We start from the raw sequence: 21,689 nt of genomic DNA on the forward strand, positions 1-21,689 counted from the left end.
TTTGTTGTTGCAATGGGGCCCCTACTTGATGTTTGCCATTAGGTCTTCTTTGCCTTGGGTTGACCCCAAAACGGTATAGCTCCGCAAGTGGGCTGATGGCCAAACTATTTCCCCTTGCCAAACTCTTCCTCTATAATCCATAAAAGTTGTGACCCAAGCTGTGTGTCCTGAGTAATCATTTGGAGAGTCTGGGGAACAGAATGGGTGCCCTGCTCAGGCAATGAGCAGTACAGGCTAAGATGATAACGCTCTATTTTTCTGATCTTTCTGATATATTTATGAAGTCCTGAATAGATCAAAGAAGGCTAGGGGGCAGGAACTATTGGATATAAATGGGGCACCAATGAATTGAAGTTTGAAATCAGGTGTGATTTTTAATTGCTAGAATAAAAGGGACACAGGTGGTGCTGTGGTTTAAACCACTGAGCCTCTTGGGCTTGCCGATCGGAAGGTTCACTATTTTTAGAATTTCATTCATCAGATCTTTTAGAGGGTTCACAAGCTGTTTACTCAGTTTCTTCTAATACTTACCTGATAGCCCATCCGGTCCATGCAATTTCCCTACTTTTGCTTGACTTACTGCATTTAAGACTTCTTACCCTGTTATTTCTTCATTTAATACTGCTAACTTATCTGTTTTCATTTTTGGTAAATTATTCTTTTTAAGATATTCCTCTATCTTTGGTATCTTTTCTGTTCCCTTTTTATATAACTCAATAAAATACTTGACAAAGGCTTCCCTAATTTCTTTTGGTTTTTCTGTTATCTTGCCATTTGCCTTTATTTTGTTGATATATTTTTTTTACTCTTTTTTTTCCTTATTTGCCATGCCAGTAATTTTCCTGACTTATTGGTATGCTTGAAAGATTTTTGTTTGCATCTTTTAATTTTCCATCCTATTTCTATATTAATAACCATTAAATATTGTGTTTCGAATGACCTAATTGCCTGTTTTACTGTTTCTTTGTTAGGGTTTTTTTTGTTTTGTTTTGTTTTTTTTGTTTGCTAATTCTTTCTCTTTTTCCAGAATTGCATCTAAAATTTCTCTTTTCTCTCCCCCCTTTCTTTTTTATTGAATTTTGTTGGACAAACAGCCCTCTCATAACCACCTTGCTGGTGTCCCATACTATTTGCAATGAAACCTACTTATTCAAATTTAACTCAAATTAGTCTCCCAGAGCTTTCCTTGCTTTATCCACAAAAGATTGGTCCTCTAACATGTCTTCATTTAGTTTCCATCTAAATGATGTTTGACTTTCTCTTTTAATTCCATTACAATGGCATTATGATCTGAGAAAGTTCTGGGTTCTATTTCTATTTTTTTTAACTCTCAATTCCATCTCCTTTGTCATCCAGATAGTGTCTGTCCTGGCACTGCTTTCATTCACATTGGAATAAAAAGTGAACTGTTTGTCAAACAAATGTCTTATTCTCCATATGTCAACCAATTTAAGAGTTTCTACCATTTCAAAAAAGGCCTTTGGCAATCTACCTTCTTTTGTTTCCTTTTTTCTAACTGTCCTATCCAACTATAATGAGGGAACACCATTTAGATCTCCCATCAATATGATCTTTTCATCTGCATAATCTAACAACTCTGTTCCCAACTTTAAAAAAATATTAATCCGATTTATTCTCATTTGGTGCATAGATGAGTCTATCCTTTTCCTTTAATTTGTACTATTAATATTCTTCCTTTCTCATCTTTTTAAATCAGTTTTTGTTCAAGTGCAGGTTTTATATAAAATACCACACACACCCTTCTCTTGGTATCATCTGCTGCTATAAGTTTCTTTCCCCCCCTTTTTTTTGCAATGTGTGCCTCCTGTAAACAAATTATGTCAAAGTTCTGTTTGATAATTACATGCTCAATTCTATTTCTCTTGGCCTTGCTGTTAAGCCCATTTACATTCCAACCAATTTTAAGGTTTGCCATTTGGAGATTTTGTTAATTTTCCTATTTGGCTATCTACACCTCCCACTGCTCCTTCCAGGAGTTCTGCTGCTTCTTTTTGTTGTCTTGGAACTATCTGGCTGTCCAGATTAAAAGTCTCTCTTATTTTTCTCCCAAAAGTCATGTGCTGCACAACAGTGGTGAGCTCCTGTTGCTCTGTCCCAGCTCCTGCCAACCTAGCAGTTAGAAAGCATGCCAGTGAAAGTAGATAAATAGGTACTGCTGCATTGGGAAAGTAAATGGTGTTTCCATGTGCTCTGGCTTCTGTCATGATGTGCTGTGCACCAGAAGCAGTTTAGTCCAGCTGGCTGCATGACCCGGAAAGCTGTCTGTGAACAAACACCGGCTCCCTTGACCTGAAAAGCGAGATGAGCACCACAGCCTCAATAGTCGCCTTTCACTGGGCTTAACTGTCCAGGGGTCCTTTACCTTACTAAAATAAAGTTCCTGAGAGGAAAGAACCCCAGTAGGGAGCCACCAAAGTTGACTAGATTTATGAAGGATATATGTTGTGATATAATATTTACTTTACCTAAAATGACTGTCAGAACGATTTTTGTAGTGTTCCCTCTGCAAGGGCAGATTTTATTTTTAATACAGATGCTTTCTTTGCATTAGAGCTATTGTACAAATAAAAATACATAAACCAAAACAACTGCTGAGGAAGTGTAGGTTGCATCCTTTCCTTTGGGTTGATGGAAAAAAAATTGAACTAGGGGATGTGGCAATAGGTGGCACCCAGCCAAACAGCACCACACACGTCAGAAAGCCTAGCCACACAATGGACTTTAGTTCATCCACAGTTGTCAACAACCTTTCGGAAAGAGCAAAGCAAAGCACCCACCTAATGGAGAAGGCAGGCCAGGAAGCAGCTTTTGGACTTGCAGTCTGACCCAGCTTCCCCCCACCTCCCAAATTCCCTTCCTTTCTAGGAATCTTGGTTAGGAGGAAAGATTAGCAATGTGAAATGCTCAGTCCAGCTCACCCACAGCCTTTGCTCACCCCATTTTGTTCATGCAACACCGGCACCTCAATCCCACCTGGTCTCAGTTGCACGAGGCTCAGGCAAAGCCCTTCCTACCCTACTTACATCCAGAGATTTTTTCCTGGGAGTGCTCAAGGGTACCAATACCTTTTTTCTGGAAGAAAAGCACTGCTTACTTTGGGTCTCGATGCAGCCTCCATAGAGAGCATGGAATGTGTGTGTGTTTTGCTGCAAAGGAACCAGTGGGTGGTGGAAGGCGGATGTGGACAGCTAAACTGTGTGTGTGAGAGATGCCTCAGTTTCCCTGTTGCTGCTGCCTAACCCAGCAGGGTCAGTGCTCAGGGATTATTTGTATATCCATCCAGTTTTATCCCACTCTGCCACCCAAAGGAGCCCAGGGCAGCAAGCATATCCACAGTAAAGCAACTTTTAAAAATACAGTGGTACCTTGGGTTACAGACGCTTTTGGTTACAGACTCCACTAACCCAGAAATAGTACCTCGGATTAAGAACTTTACTTCAGGATGAGAACAGAAATCGTGCAGCAGCGGCGTGGTGGCAGCGTGAGGCACCATTAGCTAAAGTGGTTCTTCAGGTTAAGAACAGTTTCAGGTTAAGAACGGACCTCCGGAACGAATTACCGTATTTTTCTATAAGACACACTTTCCCCCTTCTAAAAAGTAAGGGGAAATGTGTGTGCATCTTATGGAGCGAATGCAGGCGGGAGGCTCTGCTCAGCACTCCCTTTAAAGAGCCGTGTGGAGCATGTGCGCGGTTCTTGGGGGCTTCCCCCCGTGCACTCTTTCCCCGTGTGCTCTTTAAAGGGAGCGCGGCTCTTGTGGAGACTTCCTCCCGCTGCCCAGGAGAGGCTGTGTGCGGCTATCCCACGTGCTCTGTCCCTTCCCCCACCTCCCGCAAAATCCAGCAAGAGCCGCGCTCTCTTTAAAGAGTGCAAGGCTCTTGCGGGAGGTGGGGGAAGGCACAGAGCATGCGGCTCTGTCCCTCTCCTCACCTCCCAGAAAAGCCCCCAAGAGTCACGCTCCCTTTAAAGAGCGCAAGGCTCTTGCTGACTTTTGCGGGAGGTAGGGGAAGGACAGAGGGCAGCCCCTCAGTCCCCTCCCCCACCTCCTGCAAATGCTGGCAAGAGCCGCACGGAGCGTGTGTGCAGCTCTTGGGGAAAAGCCTGCGAGCGCTGCACACACGCTCCACGCGGCTCGTGAAAGGGAGCGCTGAGCAGAGCCTGGGATGCGCTCTCTTTAAAGAATATTTTTTTCCTTGCATTCCCCCTCTAAAAACTAGGTGCGTCTTATGGTCAGGTGCATCTTATTGAGCAAAAAATACGGTAAGTTCTTAACCTGTTAAAAACAGTTAAGCCATTCTAAAAAAGCTAGAACTCCTCTGCTGGCTGCTGGTCTCTTTCCAGGCACAGTGCAAACTTAGGTCCAAGCTATCTGAAAGACCATATTCCCTCCTGTGAACCTCCTGGCAGGCCCTTCTCGTGGTCCCGCCTTCCTGCCAGGCATGCTTGGTGGGGACGCAGGAGCAGGCCTTCTCAGGAGTTCCTCCCAGACTCTGGAACTTCCTCACCAGAGAAGCTAGACTGGCTCCCTCTTGGCGCTGCTTCTGCCGGCAGGTAAAGACTTCCTTGTTTCAACGGGCTTTGGGGAATTGACTGCTTTTAGTTAAAGGGCTGGCGCCATGCTTTTTAAATTTAATTTAATTTTAATTGTTGGTATGTTTTAAACAGATTTTAATTCTGTCAGTGTTTAATTGTTTTTAATTATTTATTTTTTCTATGGTTTTAGTGGTTCTTGTTTTTATTTGTAAGGTGCATTTTTCAGGGGAAAAGTTGGAGAATAAATTATTAAGAACAAGAAGACCACAATGGGAGTTGTAGTCCAACATCATTCTGTGACCATAGGTTTCCTATTGCTGTTGTGAAGAATGCCAGTATTCAGCCTTTGCCCATCTATTCCTCTGCCTCCATAATTTTTCTCTGGCTGGCTCAGATTATAGTCCAAGCTAGCTAAGACCTTTTGCTCCCACTCACCCCAATGCTTACCTGGCTAGAATACTGATGACTTCCCTCCACCCCACCTTCCTCCTCTCTCCTCCTTGGTGAGGAGGGGACAGGAGCAAACAATAACAGGTAGCACAGTCATCTCTTAAAATGGATGAGGAACTCAGAGAGACCTTGCCTACAGGATAGGGAAGAAGTTGAGACCTAGTTGCATTGTCAAATGACAATCGGCAGAGTCACATGTTGTAGAGCTAACTAGGCAACTGGGGGCAAGATAACTCAGTTTGTCTAACCCAGTTCAGAATCAGACCAGGTATTATATTTTAAAATTATAGCTGTATGTAGTCGCCCGACCAGTTTCTTTATAATAAATGCAGCTAGAGACATCTAGTGGCGTGTACATAAAGTGTGTTTGCTTCACAGGGGTTTTAAAGATGCTCTGGTGTCAAGGGGTTTTTAGTAGTCAGTGGACTTTTAGAATTTAATACGTGACATTACTGAACCCAGGTGGTAACTCTCCAGAAACAGGTAGAGGTGTCCAGCTGCTGTTGAAATTCACAAGGTACTTAGAACTTCACTATATTCACTATATTCACCCACATTTACATAAAATAATGGTTTTATAATACCAGCATATTGGGGAAGATATGGGTTTGTCTTATATTTTACTTTATGCTCTTAACTGGTATGCTGGATGATATTTTTTTTTTGGGGGGGGGAAGGATAAACACTGTTACATCCTAATTTTCTTTTAATCTCTTCACTTAATGTACTACAGTGGTACCTCAGGTTAAGAACTTAATTCGTTCTGGATGTCCGTTCTTAACTTGAAACTGTTCTTAACCTGAAGCACCACTTTAGCTAATGGGGCCTCCAGCTGCCGCCGTGCCGCTGCTGCATGATTTCTGTCCTCATCCTGAAGCAAAGTTCTTAACCCGAGGTAATATTTCTGGGTTAGTGGTCTGTAACCTGAAGCGTATGTAACCCGAGTTACACTGTGTATTATTTGCTTACTGTTAAAGAAAAACTTACCTGATTGACATTCTGATGGAAACATCTTAGAAATAGCTTTGCTCCAACCTCCAGAATATCCTGAAATCCAAGGTGCTGAAGACACTGGCGGTGTTTTCCTCTTACAGATAGGTAGCCGTGTTGGTCTGCCATAGTCAAAATTAAAAAAATTCCTTCCAGTAGCACCTTAAAGACCAACTAAGTTAGTTCTTGGTATGAGCTTTCGTGTGCATGCACACTTCTTCAGATACCAGATGTTTTCCTCTGTGACACCAAAATAACATTTGTATCTACCCTGCACTATCTGTGTTATCTCTCTCTTGTTATTGGTCTTGTTATTTTTGGTATCTCACCTTTCCTCAAACAGAGCCCAGGGTGGTTAACAACATTCATAAAACATAGCATAAAAATAAAATGAAATTCACCATTTACAATAAATATAATAGCAATAGCATATGGCAATCAGTGATATTCACGACACAGGAATAAAAGGTGTTTCAGACAGTTAGACAAGTAGGACCACTCCTGCTATGCTCCAAATGCCTGCAAAACTAAATGAACCTTCAACTGATGCCTGAATGAATGTAAGAAGAAAACAGCATGCAATATAATGTAAACTGTAGATCACCTATAGTTTTGGGACTGTGACTGCAGAATGTGGTTCTTGAGGTGGCTAGTCTTTTGGATGTAAACCACGGTCTGTAAACATAGATAATTGAGGATATTGGCAATGATGGGGAAATCAAAGGTGGGCAAGGTTTTGTAGGTTGTAGCGTGCAAGATTCCTCTTCGATGTGGGTCATCAACACCTTGTCATGGCACTGCCTCTTCCGATACCGGAAGCTCAGCCTGTAATTTTCCACTGGCCTGGAATCTTCCCTTCAGTACTCCAAATATTAATTAGATTCTGACATTCGTTCATTTATTGGGTTTAGGGGGTCTTCTCACAAACTTGCAACAATTGTTATCTGGATATATGAGAGAAGCAAGACAAACTCAGAGGGAGTCATCTTAGATCATCTCAATACAATCTTCCTCATACCAGCGAGTGACACTGGCTTCCACCAACCAAAATTCAGGCTTACAAATTTGACCTGAATTTTGTTCAAAATCTGTTGAAACAGTGTAGTTACTTTGAACCCTTCTAAAGCTTCAGCGACACCCTACTCAAACTGTTTATTTTATGATTTTATGGGGAGGATGTCTGTTTTATTTTTAAATATATGTGATAGATTTACAGAATTTTATCATTTAATTCTTTTCAGAGTTAAAGTATTTCCAAATCAAATACATACAGAGATATGACAACTTGTCAAACAAATTATGGCACAAAAGCACAGTGAAAATTGAAACTGAGGCTATGCCTCTTTTATGTTGGAAGAAAATTCAAAACCTCTCTACCTTACTGTACTTGATGTTAGTCATGCCACCTGTAAATTTGTGTTTGAGTGAATTTACGTGGGTGTTACACATTAGCTAGAAAGAACAACTTGTCTTACCACACAGATTGAATATGGGGCTTTTTCAAAAGGTCTTATAGCAGGGTATTAACTATCTATTCTAAGTACTGTGTGTATAAGAAAAGAAACACCTACACACTTGTAAAAGCACACCAAGATTTCTCTTATCTTTTTTGTAAAGTTTCTTTCTTTTTTTACATTTAGTTTTATGACAACATATAATTGCTTAGTAATGAATTCAAGATAATAAGGTAGTTATGATTATTAATTCCATATTTCAAGATGGTCCCTATTATTTTTCTGTGCCAACTGATAAACTACCACACTTACCATAGCAGCGTGATGAAATTAACAGAGAGAGGCTGCCATGGCTTAGTTTCAGTCTTTCTTTTGCTTAACATGGGACACAAAAATCCCTCAATTATATTAAGGCAATAGGAGAAACATATATTTTGAGTAGTTAGGCTAGAGTTGCCATATTACAAAAATTTGTTGACCTCCCCCCCCCAAAAAAAAACCCCTCAAAGAAATATTGAAGTTTTTGACCTATCTTTAAGGAAATTCTCCAGAATCTAGACTTCCAACATGGGTTGCCATATGTCAGGATTTTCATGGGCATTTTAGCAATTTCTGCCAGGACGCTGCCATATTCCAGCTGTGTCCAGATGTATGGCAGCCCAGATAAGCAGTTTCTGCAAATGTTTTGTTCATGTCATCAGGCTGTGTAAACTGAAAAGGTTGCACAGAAGATTGATAGCAGTAGCATCTAAATCACCATAGAGCAAAGAAAGTGACTTTATCCTCAAAACTATCTATAAGATAGTTCATTGTTATCATTTTTAAAATGGTAGATAGCGACTTGCTGACCTAGTCTTCAAACTTTTCAGATCTGTGACTCACCTTTAACCCAAATGTGCATTTGAGGACCCATTTCTTATTTTCTTTTTTTGACACATATTTGTAGGGTGGCAGTGCTACTGCTGCAACCCACTTTGGATCAAGCTGTGATTCCGAGTGGGTTCTCACACACCTGTTTAAGATCAGTGGCCTGGTGACTTTGAGGCTGCAGAGAGATTAGAACCTTAGTTTTTCTGGTCTGTAGCCAAGGTATCTGTATCTTATGAACTGCAAGCAGAATACCATGCCTTGCCAAATCTACAGTCTCAGCCATTAAAAAACATTAAAATGCTCCTTTTCCAAAAAAAAACCCAATTATACCAATTATTGACTTTGACCTATTCCTTTTTTGGGCACAGTGGGGCTTGAATTCCCTCCCCCTTGCTCTGATTTCTTCTCAGAAGCCCTGGTCCTGCTCAAGGTTGGAGCCACAGACCTTCCGATATGCCTAGAGCGAGGGTGCCCAAACCTTTTTCAAAGAGGTCCAGATTTGATAAAGTGAACATGCATAAGGGCCGACTGAAGTTGCTGAGCTTTTTTAAGGATTGAGGTTCTTGAACTTTTTTAAAATATATATATATACTGCCACGGGGGCCAGATCAAGTGAAACAGAGGGCCGGATTAGGCCCCCAAAACGGATGTTGGACATGCCTGACCTAGAGGGATTTAAATAGGTACCAGTGGGCTAGCAATGGGGCAGGAGCCAGAAAGTGTCAGTTGTGTAGGTCCTAGGGCAGCAGCCAGTTAGTTTAGGGATTGTTCCATCAAAGGCTAGGGGTAATTAAGTGCTTAAGAATGGCTACTTTTGTTTAATTAGTTGTTGAAGGGCAAAGACCACAGGTTTATAGACACACCATCCAATGGTAGTTAGTGAGTTCCCAGACAGAAGCATTCAGCCTGCCATCTGCTGCTATGAGTCACTGTATTCTGGTCGAAACAAAATAAAAAAATTCCTTCCAGTAGTACCTTAGAGACCAACTAAGTTTGTTATTGGTATGAGCTTTTGTGTGCATGCACACTTCTTCAGATACTCCCACACTTCTGGTGTGGGACAGTATACATATCAAGTCTCATCTTTCCATTCTTGACCATGATTCTGATGCCACTCTGCTCAGAGGCCATGTAAGAACCCTGGCTCACATTAGTGAGCACACGCTCTGCATTTATTTATTTTTCATTTTTTCTAGCCCTCCCTTCATCCGAATGGAGCCCAGGATTGTGTAAAAATAACAATAGTAACAGAGAAACTACCAAAGTCCTTGCTGATTTGGGTGATAAGTACTTAGTAGAAGAGGCATTTAGTAGGTTATGTGTGACTATGGTGCCTCTCTTTTTCTGCTGTAGTTAAGAACATATGAGTCACATATTGATTCAGCATGAATAGAACCATCAAGATGCTCCTTCCCTTGAATCTGTTTTAAAACTAAAATACATGGAATAGTGGTTTTTCTTTCCTGACATTCTGGGTTGAAAACATCTGGGTGTGGTAGAAATTTAGGGCTGTGTTGATATGATTTCCACAAGCTAAGAATCTTGACTGCAATGTGGGCAAAATGATAGAATGGAACAGCGAACTTTTTTTATGAATGAAAACAGAAGAAAATTCCCAATCCCACCTGCGTGGGTGAAACTGAAGGAGGCGGGACTAGAACCCCAAATAGGGGAACCTTTCCAGCATTTTTTACCCACTTGGTGCTTTTAGGAGAGAGAGAGAGAATGTGTGTGCATGTTTCTGTGAAATTGCTCTTTTTCAGGCCATCTCATTTTTTTCTCTTTTTCCTTCATAAGAAATTTGAGGAGGGATTCCCATTCTCTCCATCTCACTTGGATCTCCCATCCCCCCCCCCAGCTCACTGCATACTCTTGGTCTGAGGCCGTCCACCATGGGCTAATTCAATAATTTATTTTGAGGAATATCTAACCCATCTTTCACCATGTGGTTCCAGACCAAGAGTATGTACATCATTAAAATAATAATATCAATAAAACTAAGCATCACATCTTTAGAAAAAGTTGACCTCCATGCTCCCTACACATCTTGAGGCTGGAAGGACAATATATTTTGGATGTCGCCACCTCTTTAGTGAACACCCATTTCTATTCTGCATGTGGCTGAGGGCACCAACAAGTTCCATAGCCGCCGCCACCACAATTGATCCACCCTCAGTGAGTAGCAGTGGTGGCAGTGACAGCAGGCCTGGCAAACAGGGAGGCCAGATGTGGCTCATGGGCCGGCGTTCCTCACCTTGGCCTAGAGGAAACGCTTATGTCCATAGTGTGTGTTCTTTGGTTTTGTTATGGTTATCTGTATTTATTGCTTCCAATAAAATGTTTCCGTAATTCTTTCACATATCACTTCTACCATATTTGAGGGAACACATTGTTACTTTACCTAATAAACTTTTAATTTATAGCTTGCTGTTCTTTGTTTTCTTTTAAGTAAACCACTACTGGATAGTGTAATTGAATTGCATCCCTTTTCATTGTACTATCTTCAGCCACTTGATGGCAGCCCTCTGTTGCTTTCAAGAGATTTCCTAAATAAATAAATCCAACCTGGAACAGATTACTTTAATGCTTCATTTATTTTAACATATTTTTACATCAAGCTCTCTTACTACAACATGAAAGGAAGCTCTTGCATTTTAATAATAATAATAATAATAATAATAATAATAATAATAATAATAATAATAATAATAGAATATTAAAAACATAATACAGCATTAAAAATAATAATAATTTAATTCTGTATGGAATGTCAAATGGAACGATTATCTGGAAATGGTTATCTGGTGATGATAGGATTTTAAGGTGGCATAACAATTATGTAATTTTAGGGAAATATAATTAACTCATCAAAATCATGTTCAGTAGAGATGAGATCAGTACAAAAACAGTTGTTATTATTATAAAAATCAATGTTTAAGAGCTTTGTGCTACAGTTTTAAGCACTGGGGCCTTTAATATAGCAACTTACATGCAACATTTCTGCTCTTCTCTGGGATTTTCTAACATTACAAAATGCCTTGGATGTTTTGTAGACCAAGGTATGTTTTAGTGTTTTGCACCTGTGCACACCTGAGTGGCACATGGATTATGGTGTGCTATTTATATGTGGTTCTCCTCTAATGGGCACATGAGCACAGGACATGTTTGAAATGCATATTTATAATTTTTATTATTATTTTGCTATGTCAGCTCAGGGGCACGAGGATTTGGAGCGGTGGGTTTATCTCGTGGTTCCAAACTTACTGGCAACCGTACCATTTCAGAGTTTTCTGATGGCTACCATTTGTGGGAGAGCTTCGAAGGTTGGCTCCAACCTGTCGCACTCCTTTCTGCTGGAGAGGGGACTGTGTACCAGCCAACACTCTCCCCCACTGCCACCATCACGGCACACAGAGGACTAGGACTGTGCTGCTGCTGGTGCCACAAACATTCTCCTTGTTTTTACTGCAACAGACTAACACAGCTACATCTCTTGGAAGGAAACATTGAAATAAATTTGATAGTGCTCGTGTACAGTGGTACCTCAGGTTACAAACACATCAGGTTACAAACTCTTCGGGTTACAGACTCCACTAACCCAGAAGTAGTACCTTGGGTTAAGAACTTTACCTCAGGATGAGAACAGAAATTGTGTGGTGGTGGCAGCAGGAGGCCCCATTAGCTAAAGTGGTACCTCAGGTTAAGAACAGTGTCAGGTTAAGAACGGACCTCCAGAACGAATTAAGTTCTTAACCCGAGGTACCACTGTATTCAGATATACACAGCAAGAAATTCTTGAATGTCATGGTAAGTTTCATCATCTTATGTTGGTTTAACACATTTATGATATTTGCTTGGAAAGAACAGAAAAAATATTTCCTTTTGTCAGCTGTGAAACACATTCTGTACTGTGGCGGATGGATAGCTGCCACACCTTCCCTGTCAAATAAAATACAAGTGTCTCTTAAAACAAGGAAGTCTAAAGATCTAGTGTGATTTTGAATCATCAGACAGCTGTCCCTCCTTTTTGTAAAGTATAAGCCCACTTACTCTTAAAATAGTATGTGTAGATATTCTGATGAATGCTATCTTGTACAGCAAGTATTTTGTTGAGCTGGAAGACAAACTGTGTTGGAAAATGGCCCCTACATTATGTGTGTAGTTGTTATGTTGGCACTGGCAATTCAGTAAATGTTTTCACATCACTGAGGAGGTCTTTTTCACATAGACTGCTGTGCATAGTAGGTCTCATGGGGCTTAGTAAATGCCTGCTTCAATCGAGCTCTTAAGAGTCCCGTCCCCACACTTCTCTGATTTAACTGCATTGCAGTTTTTGTTCACTTGTAGTGCAGGTAAAAGTGAAGAATAGAATTGCCAGCTCTTTGGTGGGGGGAATTAGCAGTAGGGTGGCACCCCAAAGATAAGTGTGAATCAAGCCTGCATGTGTCAAGGAATGGAAGTCACAAAATGCTCTCTGATGAGCAGCTATGGCAGGGTTCCCACATTGGTGGTCAGCATTTGAAACTCCCATTGTTCTAGGCACATTTTGCGACAAGGAATTTCATTAGCACAAGCAGTTTCTGAGGTCTTGACGCAGTACTGTGAGTAGGATTTCAGATTAAAACTGCAGAGTGGAAGGAAAGGAGGACCTTTTTCTGCCTCCCCACTTCCAGCCACTCTCTGAAGACTGGAGAAGGGACTCACATAAGGCAGGCTTTGTTTGTTGCAGTCTTCAGATGAGGACTAGACCATGTGAAAAATGAATATAAGATTTTAGCTGCAGTTAATTCTTTTTTGCCTTTTATTCTTGTTATTAAAAAATGTGCCTAGACATTCCATTGTTGCACCCATAACCTAAGTTCAAGGTGCTGTTTAGCTCCTAGTGTTCATATCTCACTTTCTAACACTGTTTGTGGTGCAAGCTTGGCTGCTTTCAGCTTCATTTTTGGGTACCCCCCCATGTTAAGTTTATGAAGTGCAACATGTTTATATGTTCATTTATTGCCCCCCCCCTTTACTGACTACAAACAATTTAAAATACAGTGGTACCTCGGGTTACAGATGCTTCAGGTTACAGACGCTTCAGGTTACAGACTCCACTAACACAGAAATGGTACTTCAGGTTAAGAACTTTGCTTCAGGATGAGAACAGAAATTGCGCGGTGGCAGCACAGCAGCAGCAGCAGCGGGAGGCCCCATTAGCTAAAGTGGTGCTTCAGGTTAAGAATAGTTTCAGGTTAAGAACGGATCTCCAGAATGAATTAAGTTCTTAACCCGGGGTACCAATGTAGTTTGTAAATCAACACTGAGAGGAGTATGTGGCTTCAGGACATCACAAGTGCCATCCAGGCAGTATTGTCCATAACTGTATTCTGCTGTAAATATTAAAATTGTATTTGGTCCAAATGTGGTGTGAACACTTCTAAATCAGGCCTACTGGGCTAGAAGTCTTACATTTTTACTCTACCTCCCCTTCTATTTTTATTTATAAATTCTTGTTTTTCTTTATAAATTGTAGGCCATACAGTTTGCTTCCAAACATAACATAACAACATAACTAACATAACATAACATAACATAACATAACATAACAACATAACATAACATAACATAACAACATAACATAACATAACAACATAACATAACATAACATATAACATAACATATAACATAATGTCGGTTTGGAGTTGCGATGATGAATAAACACAGACAAAGAGATGTTTGTTTCAGAGAGCTTGCGTGTGGTGAGAGAGAGAGAGAGTCAGAGAGAGAGCGTCTGCGTGTGTCTCTCTAGCCCCACCGCATCTCCTCTTTATTCAAAGTTACAAAGCATGGCCACGAATGTGCTGGTGGCTGATTGGCTTAGTACAAGACAAAGAAACTGAAATCTTATTGGCTCATTTCTATGTAAGGCGGGCTTACATAGCTTCATAGATCTTTGGCACATGAAAGAAAGAATGTTAGAGCTACACTTAGACAGGTATATAAGCTCTTAATCCACTTATGACTAAGATTGATTATAATATGACTAAGGCAATTACTAATGTTATAATCATAATATAGACTCACATAATTAATTATACATTGAGGATTAACATCTCATTGTGAACTTAAAGTGAACTTAAGTGAAGTAAAATAGAAAAAAGTGTGGTATGCAAGGAATGGAATGCAGGGATCTGTGTGCCAGGGACAGGCTTTTTGCCGTGTGCTGTGCGTGAAAGGAGAGGGAAGCGTGTCTGATTATAAACAGACTTTTTAGTCTGTTAGAAGCAAGGCATGTTAGAAATAATTCCCAGAATGCAGGAGGGAAAAGAACCAGTGTTTTACTATACTGGGACATAAGGATAACATGTCTACATCTCCTCCTTTTTTTTCTTCTTTGCGAGATAAGGCAACTAGGTGAATAAAGCAACAATACTTCCGGATTAGTGGTTTGCCATCGAATGCCGGAAATAATACTGCCAGGGTTGATGGGGCAAAAGTACTTCAAGATTAGTGGTGTGCCAACGAATCTCAAAATAATCCTACCCACATTTCCCCTTTTTGTTTTTGTTTTTTCTTACTGGTTGCGTTGCCATTTCGCATAATAGGCTGCAAGGAGAGCACTAGGTGGTTGGGGGGGAGAGAGAAGGCGAGAAAAAAGATTGGTAAGGCTAGGAATGCATTGGAGAAGGCAACAAAGCAAAATCAATATACATACAATAACAATGGCATAATAAAAAAGATTGCGAAGCCAGTTGAGATTAGGGAGCCAGGCGGTAGACCACAAGGAGAAGGAATCCCAGAGACCAGAAAACCCGATATCCTTTTTAATGTGGTGAGTAAGATTTTGCAAATGAGAAATTTGCCTTTGAACGGCCTTAGAATTGTCAGTGATGTTAAAACAGCACATTTCCTCGAACTGTTCGCAACCATAATGATGGATCATGAGTAGGTAGTCCAAAGCAGCCCTCGTCTTCAATAAACCGTTGTGAAGTTCGGCTTGCTCTGTGTTGAGAAGATGAAGTGCCTGAGATGTAAAGTTCAGGGATTTTGCTGCAGAGCAAGCTAAAGAATTAATATTTGCGCTATTACGCACAGCCAAACCCGGAACACCTAAGAGAGAAACAGCTAAAGAGATGTATTCAGACCTGCTAGGGAGAGAGACAAGATCATCACAGTCATCAGACAGTTCAACACTGCGCTGATATCTAGAGTAAGAGAAATGATGTTTTTCAGGCAATATGATAGACAGACGGCTTAAGCAGCAAGGTGTACCGTGGCTAATGTTTGCTGGAATGTAATTGAAAGTGTAACCTGGGCAGGACCAAAACCAGCCTGCTGGTAGTTCTGTGTACTTATATACATAAGAAATGTTTACATAATCAGAGCAATTAAAGTTATTTTTGCCCATTTTCACGCAGTTTGACTTTGTACAATTCACCATACGGGCACAGGTAACGTTATAAGAGGCCACATATGGTGTTGTCAAGTCAATTGCTAAAGGTGGGCGTTTACGCACTTGAGTGCCCCAATTATGGTAGCCAGTATATCCAAGAGTGCGAAGTGAATCATTTTGAGGTAGGGATGAGAAAAACCAAGTATCATTTTGTATGTCATGAGGATCATGGCAAACAGGAATGAGACAAGAGCCAAGGATTTCACCAATGGCTACTTGCTGAGTAAGGCAAAAGGAAGACACGTTAAGTGTTTTTGCAAACGATTCCCATACATTTGGCGTTGTGGAATCACCAGTAGGAAGATCTGAAGTAGAGAGAGGCAAAAATAAAACACTGAAAATGAGAATTATCATGGAATTCATATTAAGACAAGCAATGAGGGATAGAAGCAGATTAGTAGGGCTTGCTTCCAGCTGCTGTTCCCTCCTATACTGTTCAGCTTGAAGAGAGAGCGATTTAATTTGGCCCCACGTCACTGGGGCATTGCGATTTCCCCGCTTACGAATCCTGGGGGGACTGGACGTCACATCGCGGGTGATCTGGAGCTGGTGGTTGAACTGAGGCAGTGGATCTGGAAGAGTCTGCCGCCATGCCATGGTGCAGCCAGATACAACGTGCAGGAACCCACCGAGCACCCTGTGGAGTAGAAACTGCAGCGTAACCCTTACCCCAGGTAATCAATTTTACTGGTTCACTCCACTCATTAGAGGGTAGAATTTTATAGCGGACCAGTGGAGCTGGAAGAATTTCCTTTTGCTGGAAATGCTTTTGAAGGCGAGTGTAAGAGTGATGATCCTGTATGGAAATATTCAAATGATTAAGAGTAAAAAGTACACTAGACAACCAACTTTCCTTTTCTGAAAGTGAGTTTGGAATGCCTGCTTTCTTTTCCTGCCTGTTCAGTGCAGTTTTCAGGGTTCGATGAGAGCGTTCAACTATTGCTTGGCCTTGAGAGTTATAAGGGATGCCAAACAGATGATGAATATCCCAAGTTTCACAAAATTTAGCAAAGCCTTTTGCACAATACGCTGGGGCATTGTCGGTTTTTATAGAATGAGGCTTGCCCATAACTGACATTGCACGAACAAGATGATTGCAAACATGCTTAACTTGCTCACCTCTTTGAGGCGTGACCCAAAGGAAGCCTGAGAATGTGTCAATACAGACATGCAAAAACTTCCATGGTGAGAAAGGGGCAAAATGAGTTACATCCATTTGCCACAATTGATTGGCTTCCAGTCCACGGGGATTAACACCAGGGCTGGGATGCCCAATCTGATTGCTGCACTGAGGACACTGCTGAATTATTGCACGCGCCGCTTCCATTGAAATTTGAAATTGGCGGCTAAGGGCTTTTGCATTCTGATGATGAAAGGCATGACTTTCAATAGGAGAGACAGGCAAAATTTTTAGCAAATAATCTGCTTTTGCATTTCCATCTGAAATGAAACCTGGAAAAGGTTGGTGAGAGCGAATGTGCACTACAAAGAGTGGGTGAGAACGATTAGAAAGAAGCATTTGTAAAGACAGGAAAAGACTCAACAAGTTATCATCCAATAAAGGACTTACATAACTGCCTTGCATTCTGGATATGACGTTTGAAACATACAAGCTATCAACAATCAAGTTAATTGGTTGTGAAGAAAAATGATGCAGAGCTTTTACAGCGGCTGCAAGCTCAGAACGCTGAGCAGATTTTTGTGGTAGAGTATACAGGCTATGCCACTCCTTGTTCTGTTGCCAAGCAACAACTCCCCTAGAAGGCGCCCCGTCAGTGAAAACAGTCAGGGCATCCAAAGGAACAGGGGACAAAATAGAAGAGAAGGACAGGGGAAATTGTTTGCTCATTTGCAGGCGAGTATCGGCTGGAATATGACAATCCACGTGACCCACAAAATCAGCTAAAGCACACTGTAAATCCATGCTAGTGGAGAGAGCAGTTTCCCATTGTTCTAAAGGCATAGGCACAATAATTTGATACAATCAATACCAAAAAGATGCTTACAACGCCGTCGTCCCTTGCTAATGAGCTGAGCAAGGAGATCCACTAAAGGGTTTACTGTGTTCCTTGGTGCGTGATGTAAATAAAGCCATTCTAGTATATGAACTTTAGATGGACCTATCTGTATAATTGCAGCAAAAGATTGTACAGAATCTGTCATTATGACTACATCAGGCATAACATTAGGAATTGCTCGATCAACCCAGTGAGTACGCATGATTTCTTTCAACTGTGTAACAGTTTTCAGTTGATCAGAGGTCAAGGTGATTTGCTCACCAGGAGACTGATGGCCTTTTAAGGCTGAAAACAGTGGCCTTAGCACTTCAAGAGGGATTTTAAAATAAGGCCTTATCCAGTTAATATTTCCCAGTAATTGTTGCAGTTGTACATATTTCATTGTTTTTGAAATATGAAGTTCAGGGATTATTGGAATAGAATAACTAGCTATCATTTTATGTCCTAGATACTGAAAGGGGGGAGATTCCTGGACTTTCTCTGGAGCAATTTTTAAACCATACAAAGACAAACAGGTTGTTAAATCATGTTTCCAATTAGGGGGAAGGACTGGGGCGTAGAAAACAAGGTCGTCCGTATAATGATAAATCTTAAGATGTGGATACTTAAGACGGAAAGATTGAAGCGCCTTATCCACAAAATATTGGCACATAGTGGGAGAATTTATCATTCCTTGGGGCAAAACCTTCCAGTGGTATCTCTCAGCTGGCTTGGAATTATTTAATTCTGGAATTGTAAAAGCAAAAAATTTGTGATCCTTTTCATGCAGGGGAATAGAGAAGAAGCAATCCTGCAGATCTATTATAGCCAATTGATATGAATGTGGAATCATATTTGGATTAGGCATACCACATTGCAAAGGCCCCATGGGTTCAATAATGCGATTTATGAGTCTAAGATCGTGCAAAAATCTATAATTATTATTTTTCTTTTTTATTACAAAAACTGGAGTATTGAAAGGGCTAAATGCAGGTTCTATATGATCAGCTAATAATTGCTGATCGACCAATTGTCTCAAAGCAATCAATTTCTCTGTAGAAAGAGGCCATTGTGGAACCCATATAGGATCAGTGGATTTCCACCTAAGTGGAAGCACAAACTTACTCATTTATTTGAATGGTTGCTTCTAATTGTTGCAATAAATCTCTTCCCCACAGGTTGAGATGGATTTTGAGCACACAGGGCTGAATATATGCAATAGCTTCAGAGCTATCAGGCAAAGTAACAGGCAGCCACTGTGCGCTTTTGCAAGAAGTCTGGTTACCTCCCACGCCCCACACTTCAGGAGAAGATTCAAGGGGCCAAGTTGGTTCCCAAAAATTGCTGGATATGACCGAAACATCTGCTCCAGTGTCTATAAGACCCTCCAATATTTTTCCATTAATTTTATACTTACGAAGGAGTTTTTCTCTTCCAATACGTTGGGTCACAGCTAGAAGCTGTGGGGGAAAAGATAAAGAGAGCCTGTGCAGATTAGTGTCAACAGCAGAAATAGCATCAGGTGGTGAAGGCAGCATCACCAATTGAGCCCAAGATTCACCTTTTGTTAACTGCATGGGCATATGGCTCCAAAATTGAACCATGATTGTGCCCACATAGTCAGGAGGCAGGACACCTGGGATGACCTGAATGCCTTGTTTTGCAGCAGAAAATTTAGGTAAAATTAAACCTGTGAGATTAGAAGGAAGTGGACCTGCCATTTGGCTGGCCATAATTATAATTTCACCAGGTAATGCAGTGTTTTTGGTCTCTTGATTTATCAAATCAATAGCAAATTCAGAAGGCACATTTTTAGAAACTTTTGCAGCAGCAGAAACTAAAGGCTGACAACTCTCTATTCTTTGGGGCCCGAGAGTCTGGGCCCACTGAAGTTTCCCTGAGACCTCCATTGATTTGCCCAATGATAGCCTTTCCCACACTTTGGGCATTTTTTGGAAGGTCTGGTTGTGGTATTCACAGTAATATCCTTTCGTGCAGTCCCCCCTGGGGCTGTGCACTGCCTGGCAAAATGACCAGGGCGCTGGCAGTTGAAGCAATTACCTGTTTGCTTCACGGAAGCCTGGATTGCAGTAGCAAGCAATGACATAGCATGTGATTGGCTTCCAAATTCAGAACACGCCTGTATCATATCTGCAATACTAAATTTTGAACGACTTGTGATCGATTGCAACATTTTTTTGCAGTCCGTGTTAGAATTCTCATATGCCAATTTTTTCAGCAGCTCATCCTGGGCCGTTTCATTATCAATTTGCCTACAGATGGATTCTTTCAGTCTATCTATAAATTGATGGTAAGGTTCTGTATTTTGTTGTTTAACATTTACAAAGGAACTCAGAGGCTTTCCTGAAACAGGAATTTTACGAAATGCACGCTGCACGCAAGTTGCCGTGCGCTGAAAGTGTGAAGGTGACAAAAGGGCTTGGGTAGCCAAGGTATCAAATGGGGCAGAGCCAAAAAGTTGGCTGGCTGTATGCATTGGATCAGCTAGAGCTATGGCAGCATGTTTGAATTCATTTTCAAAAACTAAAAATTGTGCTGGAGATAACATCATCTTAAATAAATCTCTCCAGTCAAACGCAGTCATCGTAAAAGAAGAAGCAATTCCCTCTATAATTCCCATAACATAAGAAGATTTAAGACCTGAATCAGAGATTGCCTTTCTCAGATCTTTCATGAGGCAATTTTTCGTGATAAACCTGCAACTGATTACCTGCAGGGGCATTTTGATAAGTGAGGGGGAAAACTAATGGTATTTCACCAGGCCACGCAGATGTTTCTTCCACTGAAAAAAGCCCATCTTGCTTAGCTTGTAAAAGCCCCACACGGACGGCTCCATTTTGTGGTGGCAGGACAGCATGCTCAGAAGGGGGAGGGGAGGGAACAAAGGCATGCTGCTTCAAGGCTTGAGAAGCAGGGGGTGAAGGGGGTGGGGGGTATTTGTAAACTGAGACGAGGCAGCAACAAGAGGAGGAGGGAGGGGGATTTTGGCTGGGTGATGAAAAAGACGAAGGAGGTAAAATCAGTGGGTATGGCGGGGGGGGGGCTCTGCAGTTACCAGCAGTGGAGAAACTGAGGGAGAAGCCAATTCTAATTTGGCAATTGCATTTGCACATTTCTGCCATGTGAGTAGGCAGTTAATTGGAGCCCGTGGCTCGGAAAAAAGGATTTTCCCTATCTTCTCCCATGTGCTAATTTGTAATGAACCTTCGGCTGGATAAAAAGGACATTGAAAATTAATTTCCCTTAATAACTGTTCAATCTCTCTTAGAGAAATTTGAACCTTGTCTACAGTTTGCTTTACTAGGGAGTAAAGTTCCCTCCCGTGAGCCATTTGCACCTTGCTTAAATCCCCTCCCATACTAACGAATTAAGCGCGCTTTAGACTTTTCCAAGTCGGGTTTAGTATGGGGAATGCTGGCTCTTAAGGGATCTGATTACTTACCTTTCTTCAGAATCACGTCAGGGGGTCACCAGATGTCGGTTTGGAGTTGCGATGATGAATAAACACAGACAAAGAGATGTTTGTTTCAGAGAGCTTGCGTGTGGTGAGAGAGAGAGAGAGTCAGAGAGAGCGCGTCTGCGTGTGTCTCTCTAGCCCCACCGCATCTCCTCTTTATTCAAAGTTACAAAGCATGGCCACGAATGTGCTGGTGGCTGATTGGCTTAGTACAAGACAAAGAAACTGAAATCTTATTGGCTCATTTCTATGTAAGGCGGGTATCAGGGGATGATTAGCTGCTTGTGCTTAAAATGGTGCCCCTTCAGAGTTTGTGCAGCCCCACAAACCTCTGTGTGTGACAGAGCTCCTCAGACATGTCTGCTCTAGTCACTGTTAGAGTCCGACAGTGGCTGTTTGCGGAAACGCCTCCAACAAAGAAGTTCCTTAACGGAAACACGTCTCCTGGACTCACGACG

At 41.3% G+C, this 21,689-nt stretch overlaps 2 protein-coding genes across 8 annotated transcripts in view; one reads left to right on the forward strand and one right to left on the reverse strand.

Moving 5' to 3' along the window:
* The window catches only part of TRPM3 (transient receptor potential cation channel subfamily M member 3), a gene marked incomplete at its 5' end in the record, with an annotated part of 445,271 nt that overhangs the window by 104,179 nt on the left and 319,403 nt on the right, over window positions 1-21,689 (forward strand). The window lies entirely within an intron of this gene.
* On the reverse strand, window positions 14,543-21,485 carry LOC309514618 (uncharacterized protein). Of its 4 annotated transcripts, none has more exons than XR_014212091.1 (3): window positions 21,217-21,485; window positions 19,167-19,213; window positions 14,543-15,968 (listed from the first exon to the last, which is right to left on the reverse strand). XR_014212091.1 is itself a non-coding variant. In XM_082191787.1 (3 exons), exon 3 carries the CDS (start codon window positions 16,351-16,353, stop codon window positions 14,878-14,880), a length of 1,476 nt encoding a protein of 491 aa, XP_082047913.1. In that variant the 5' UTR covers window positions 16,354-16,393; window positions 19,171-19,213; window positions 21,217-21,485; the 3' UTR covers window positions 14,543-14,877. The 4 variants fall into 4 exon arrangements, 3 of the variants coding, with proteins under 3 accessions (XP_082047913.1, XP_082047914.1, XP_082047915.1); XM_082191787.1 differs by having other exon boundaries at window positions 14,543-16,393; window positions 19,171-19,213; XM_082191788.1 differs by having other exon boundaries at window positions 14,543-16,393; window positions 19,171-19,238.

The sequence above is a fragment of the Podarcis vaucheri genome, assembly GCF_965113315.1.
Source record: "Podarcis vaucheri genome assembly, chromosome: 11".
Classification (NCBI taxonomy): Eukaryota; Metazoa; Chordata; class Lepidosauria; order Squamata; family Lacertidae; genus Podarcis; species Podarcis vaucheri.